Genomic DNA, 6281 nt, shown 5'->3' with positions numbered 1-6281 from the left:
TAAAAATAAATAAATTTATTTCATTTTATTTCGTATTAATTTTTTCGGCTAAGGTATTCTGTAATATATTTATCATTTTAACAGTCGTAAATTGTCGACAAAAATTAAAAGAATCTTTTATAGGCATCGACTCAAAAGACTATACTTCATACACATACTGTATAGACTCATACACAGCCATATCACAATGGCATCACTAAATTCACCCATCGGTTTAGGTATATCGGAGAGGAAAAATGCAATTATGAACTATAGTTGTAACCGAATCATAATAAGGTTAGATTATTTATAGGGCTGAGACTTTTATGAAATTTAATTTTCTCCTGGTGTTATGATACGTAACTCAAGTTGAAAATATATTCTAACCTTTTAGGCAATAGGTACTGATTATATTAATGTTATTTTGAAATTTTTACACATTCAACGTTAAAATGAATTTTTCCATGTTTTTAGAACTTCTTTCACAATTTATTTTTTTAATACAAACGTAAATATTATTATAATAAAACGCACTATTTTGACAGTGGTATAAATGTAATATACTCAGTGCCGCATTTAGACATTTTGTGCTGCGGTGCAAAAAAAATTTGGCGCCCCCGTATGAGGCCTAACCCCATATATGGGAAATATGGAGGATAAATTCTTATGAACCTTTTAGATTTTGAGCAAAGAAAAGAATATTGTTTTACAATAATGTGTTTTTTTTAAAAATATTGTTTAATATTTTCATGAACACTCCCCCCCCCCCCCGCCCCCCCCTAGATACAATTGAGTGTATTCCACTTGAGTCCTGCTTATAATTTACATCATATGTTTTTTTTTTTTTTACATATTTAGGTATTTACTTCATGGATCATATTAATATAAACTATGTGCAAACTTATGGTTTATTTTTTTAAAAATAAGTACAAATATTAATAAGAATATAAAAATATAATAAAATATTTGTTTAGGTACCTAAATTTTTCTTCTACTTTGTAGTGTAGCAAATTCATTGATAATATCATCAAATTCAATTTTAGCTGTTACATCAGATTCTATATTCATAATAGCTAAATCACTGAGTCTCTCTGCTGAGATACAAGACCTCAGATATGTTTTGACACGTTTTAAACATGAGAATGACCGTTCGGTCGAGCAATTACTTACAGGAGTACATAATAGCATTCTGAGAGATACATCTATATAAGGGTACATTCCTATTAAATCATTTTTTCTCAAAAAACCACACATATCCTGGATAGTCTTAGGAGCCTCGTCACCGATACTTAATAAGTGGCTCCTAAAATGAACACATTCATTAGCAAATAAAGTACTGAGATCATCTTTATATTCATTTTGTAGTATTTCAGCATTCTTTCGGACTTTAATTGATGTCATCTCTGTTAATTTGAAAAAGAAGTTGTAATTTTTAAGTAGATTTTCATATTTTTCATTTCTTTTTTCTAGTTGTGACCGCAGTTGATCAAGTATAACAAAATAAGTTTTCACTTTAAAATCAGAGTATTCAACTGTTGTTTCTTTAGATGGCCCTTCATCAAAAAATTGTTTTCTTATTTTTAATCGTTTGGTACAGGATTGAAACTGCTTAATTTTACTTTTTTCAATTGCACATTGTTTAAAATACTCATAGTTTTTATCAGAGCGTAAATCAATGATATATGTTATTAATGATTTATACAATTCACACACTACACCCAAATCGATATTGACAGCTTGTAATTTCTTGCTCGTTAAGTTGAATCGGTGTAATATTTGACCCCAGAATATAGATAGGAATGCAGTTTCTAAATTATTTAACTTGTTGAGAATTCCACTAGCTTCATTTCGAGTAAGTGTTTTCTCAGTATCATCATTATTTATTAAATTTAATGCATTAATAATTAAAGACCAGTTTTTGTTCAGAGATTGGCAAGCGTCATCTCTAGCAGACCATCTTGTTTCTGAAAGTCCCTTAACAGAAGCGTTTAGAACTTTCCAGCGGTGAGTAGAAGCTGTGAAAAACGTGTAAACATTTTGAAGTAAATTGAAGAATAAAACGGCTTGAGTACAACAATCAACTGCATTAGTTCCAACCAGGTTAAGGGAATGCGCAGAGCATGGTACAAATTTTGCTAAGGGATTGGCTTCTTTTATTTTTGCTTGCAGTCCGGCGTAACTTCCAGACATATTGCTGGCGTTATCATAAGATTGGCCTCGAAGATAATCAATAATTTAAGTCATATTTTTTTAATACACTAAATACAGCATTTGCCATGTCATCCGCTTTATGTCCTATTTGATCTAAAAAACATAAAAATCTTTCTACTGGTTCCCCTTTATTGTTGACATATCGAACACAAAATGAAAGCTGGTCGATATGAGATATGTCTGGTGTAGAGTCAACACTGATCGAGAAGTACCGAGAAGCTTTAACTTCTTGAATAATTGTATTCAATACTTGTTTAGACATTATATTGATAAATTGCTCATATATATTATATGATATGTATGATGTATTACCTTTTCCTGGGTTTCCGTATGTCTCTAAATGGTTTGATAAGAAAGGATCAAACTCAGCCAATAATTCAAGGGCCATAAGAAAATTACCATTGTTATTACATCCTATTTTTGAAGTTGTTCCTCTAAATGCCAATCCTCTGGATGATAAACGTTTAACAACAGCCACAACTCGTTTTAATACATTTACCCAGTATATACGTTGAGTTTCTACTTGCGTCACAAGATTGTTATCGATCCGACCATGTATGTTACCACGATCTTTCATCTTTATGATATTTGAACGGTGATTCGAAGAATTTGAGTGTTCTAGTATACGCTCCTCAGCCTTTTGCCAATTAGAAAAACCAGTTGTAGCAAACACTGATTTGTTACCAAATAATAGACATGGACCGCAAAATATAACACCTTTGCTCTCAGAGTACATCAAAAAGTCTCGTTTCAATTTTTCTCCATTTTTTAAAGTGACCTGAAGATACCTTAAATTAAAATACCTGTAGTAGGTTTTTTTAACACCTTTTTGAGATATAATATAGGGTCTTTTTGACTTTGAAAAATTCATACTGGAAACATTTTGAGAAAAACCATGAATACAAAAATAATCTTGAGTAAAATTGTTTATGGACCATAGAGCTGGATCAGACCTAATAACATAAATTTATTTTATTAATTTATTTATTTTCATTTATAAATAATTAACTAATTATAGCAAATAAGTAGGTATCATTTTAGAACTATAATTTAATTTATTCAAGGGTTTAATATTTTTTAGTTTTTACCTACGACTTACCCAGGAATGACATTGTACTCTGCTACTTTTGGAAATGTGTTCTGATCTATCTCTTGAATGTCCATCGCAATTTCTTCAGGAACTTCTGTTTTTGAATAAAATATTTTTAATTTTAATACAAATATGTAATCAAAATTATAAAAATATGAACTTACTACCATTGTGAACAGCCTCAGTTACTTTTGGAAATGTGTTCTGATCTAGCTCTTGAATGTCCTTTTCAATATCCACAGGAACTTCTGTTTTTGAATAAAATATTTTTAATTTTAATACAAATATATAATCAAAATTATAAAAATATGAAATTACCACCATTGTGAACAGCCTCAGTTACTTTTGGAAATGTGTTCTGATCTAGCTCTTGAATGTCCTTTTCAATTTCCACAGGAACTTCTGTTTTTGAATAAAATATTTTTAATTTTAATACAAATATATAATCAAAATTATAAAAATATGAAATTACCACCATTGTGAACAGCCTCAGTTACTTTTGGAAATGTGTTCTGATCTACCTCTTGAATGTCCTTTTCAATTTCCACAGGAACTTCTGTTTTTGAATAAAATATTGTTAAAAAAAATGTAAATTTAATACTTCTTTACGAATCAGTAAGTAATGATCTGAGTTATTATTATTCAATAATAAAATTATGTTATAATATTACAACTCAGTTTTTTGGTAAACATGGAAATTAACTAGACGTGACAAAGTCACAATATTTAATTCACAAATGGTAATAAATATTTTAATAAAATACTCAAGTTATTTGTTTGTAAATTGTAACATTATATAATATTATTGTACCTATTAACTACTTGATAGATTATACAATTCTATTTTCTAATACAAATTAAATTTTGATTTATCACTAGACACATTTTATCAAGTTTTATGAAAAATATAGTATATTATACATAATACATGGTTTGAAATCTAAGGTTTTACATATTTTAAACTATTTATTTTTGCATATATTGAGCTTTATAGTGCAAAGTTAAGAGCTCTAATTATTAATATATAGGTAGGTCGTAGGTATATTGTGACTTGTAGGTATAATTTTAAATTTATATTATATAGTGTAGGTAATAGGTATTTATGTATATTGTATAATTACCTTCAACTGTTGATGTTTTTTCAAGAAACATGTCTTGAATTTTTCTGCATTTCTTTATAGCAATTAGTTCTTTTTTGTCCTTTAACAATGCTCTTTTTCGATTTTGATATCCACTTAGTTTTTTTTTTCCAGTCATAATTAATTTAAGTAATATAAAACAAATATGTAAATATATAATAAATAATCAACAGCTCCGGTCGCCGAGTGGGTAGGTAGTGAAAGAAACAATATTAATCGGTAATCACAAATTTCAGACATTCCGTGGTTCGAGTTTGTTGACTAATAATAATTGTACTTCTGTAATTGGTTGCGGGCATGCCGCACGCGATAACAAAGTACGCCGTATTATATAAATAACTTATATCTATTGGATAACAACAAATTTGCGAACTATTTTTAAGTATATTAATAATTCTCGAACGCTGATAGCTATATTTCTATAAATACATTAGTTGTTTTAATTTCAAACAGCATAATACATTAATATTATATAATACCTACTGTTGTCTGTTATTAAAATAATTTACATTTTAAAAATTCATTTTTCATTTTATTTTTATTAATTTTTTTATTTCCGACCACAAAATTTCGGCGCCCCCAAAATACTGGCGCCCCGGGCAGTTGTAGCCAGTGCCCCCCCCTAAATGCGGCACTGCTATTGACGTTATTGTCTTGCGTAGTTACGTGATATGGTTCTACGACAATTGAGCGAAAGAAAAAGAGCGAACGTAAATGAGCGAATGAAAAAGAGCGAATACAAAATTAGTGAATAAAAATATGAGCGAAAACATATAGAGCGAAAAAAATATATACCATTATAATATAATTAAAATAAATATAATAAACGATTATTATATATTTTTTCACTCTAAATGTTTTCGCTCTTTTTTTTTCGTTCAATTGTCGGGATACCACGTGATATACGACAGTCGTATTTATTGTATATTATCTATTTGTAATTTGTTTATTGTTTTTAATAATTTAAAATGTCAAAAAAATACTTAATCGGTTCAATGAAGAGAAAATTAAAGGATAGACGAGATGAAGAAACAAAAATACTACACAGTTGTTTAGATAAGTTTACGTTTAGAAGTAGTTTATCTACTAGCACACAATCGAAATGTTTGTGAAAGCTGATTAGCTGAAATCAAATTTTACGTAAGACATTAAACTTAAAAACATTTACTTTAATATATAAGTGTAAAAATCAAAATTACTATTTAAGAAAAAAAAATGCTTTTTAATTTGTATACTTGAATAAATTATATCAAACATTAATTAGATGTATTGAACAACACGTTCATGTGTAGTGATGGGCGCAACCGACTAGTTTTGACTATCGATTGTCTATCGATAGTTTCAAAAACTACCGAGTGATTTTTCAATTGAATAGATATTATTATTCATCGATTGTTTTTAAAAATTATCGAGTGATTCACTCGATAGTTTTCTTTCGGTAGTTGCATACGTCTTACACCGACTAGTTTTGACTATCGATAGTTTTCATTCGGTAGTAAATAGTAATACACGTCTAGTACCAACTAGTTTTGAATATCGAGTTTAAAAAAAACAATTGAGTGATTTTTCGGTATTTTCGACCGAATTTACTTGATAATAATTTGGGATAGATATTTTAAAGACAAAAATATAAAAAATGAAATAACCAGCCTTGATACTCGATAGTTGAATCTCGAATGACAACATTAACAACATCAAGGCTAAATAGTAAATAATACATAACCTTACCTAAAAAGTAAAAATTTCGATAGTTCGATTAGTTTTCAATAGTTCGATAGTTTTTCGAAAGTTTGATAGTTTTATAAAACAACCGAGTAATTAGATAGTTTAAACTATCGAGTACTTCGATAGTTTCACTCGGT

The 6281-nt window shown here is 28.7% G+C and overlaps 2 protein-coding genes across 7 annotated transcripts; both read right to left on the bottom strand.

Moving 5' to 3' along the window:
* Positions 1-957: 957 nt before the first annotated feature.
* LOC103310536 lies at positions 958-2169 on the bottom strand. The gene has a single exon (XM_008189150.1). It carries the CDS (start codon positions 2167-2169, stop codon positions 958-960), a length of 1212 nt encoding a protein of 403 aa, XP_008187372.1.
* Positions 2170-2184: 15 nt separating this feature from the next.
* Positions 2185-5055, bottom strand: LOC100568464 (zinc finger MYM-type protein 5-like). 6 transcript variants are annotated; one of them, XM_008189164.3, is made up of 6 exons: positions 4402-5055; positions 3753-3836; positions 3599-3682; positions 3445-3528; positions 3290-3374; positions 2185-3143 (listed from the first exon to the last, which is right to left on the bottom strand). In XM_008189164.3, the coding sequence occupies exons 1-6, from the start codon at positions 4535-4537 to the stop codon at positions 2207-2209; spliced, it is 1410 nt and encodes a 469-aa protein (XP_008187386.2). In that variant the 5' UTR covers positions 4538-5055; the 3' UTR covers positions 2185-2206. The 6 variants fall into 6 exon arrangements, with proteins under 6 accessions (XP_008187386.2, XP_016663452.1, XP_029347739.1 ...); XM_016807963.2 differs by having other exon boundaries at positions 3448-3528; XM_029491879.1 differs by having other exon boundaries at positions 3602-3682.
* Positions 5056-6281: the final 1226 nt, after the last annotated feature.

This window comes from Acyrthosiphon pisum, chromosome X (genome assembly GCF_005508785.2).
Source record: "Acyrthosiphon pisum isolate AL4f chromosome X, pea_aphid_22Mar2018_4r6ur, whole genome shotgun sequence".
In the NCBI taxonomy this organism is placed as follows: domain Eukaryota; kingdom Metazoa; phylum Arthropoda; class Insecta; order Hemiptera; family Aphididae; genus Acyrthosiphon; species Acyrthosiphon pisum.
The sequence above is the reverse complement of the archived record's forward strand: the minus strand, read 5'-3'. Positions and strand labels throughout refer to the sequence as shown.

What these genes read in the sequence shown, in the direction of transcription:
- LOC103310536 (XM_008189150.1), bottom strand. Translation starts at nt 2,169, where the DNA reads ATGTCTGGAAGTTACGCCGGACTGCAAGCAAAAATAAAAGAAGCCAAT.
- LOC100568464 (XM_008189164.3), bottom strand. Translation starts at nt 4,537, where the DNA reads ATGACTGGAAAAAAAAAACTAAGTGGATATCAAAATCGAAAAAGAGCA. An exon ending in TGAGGCTGTTCACAATGGTG is followed by an intron (nt 3,683 to 3,752) that starts GTAATTTCATAT and finishes ATTCAAAAACAG; the next exon opens with AAGTTCCTGTGGAAATTGAA. An exon ending in GAGTACAATGTCATTCCTGG is followed by an intron (nt 3,144 to 3,289) that starts GTAAGTCGTAGG and finishes TTATGTTATTAG; the next exon opens with GTCTGATCCAGCTCTATGGT.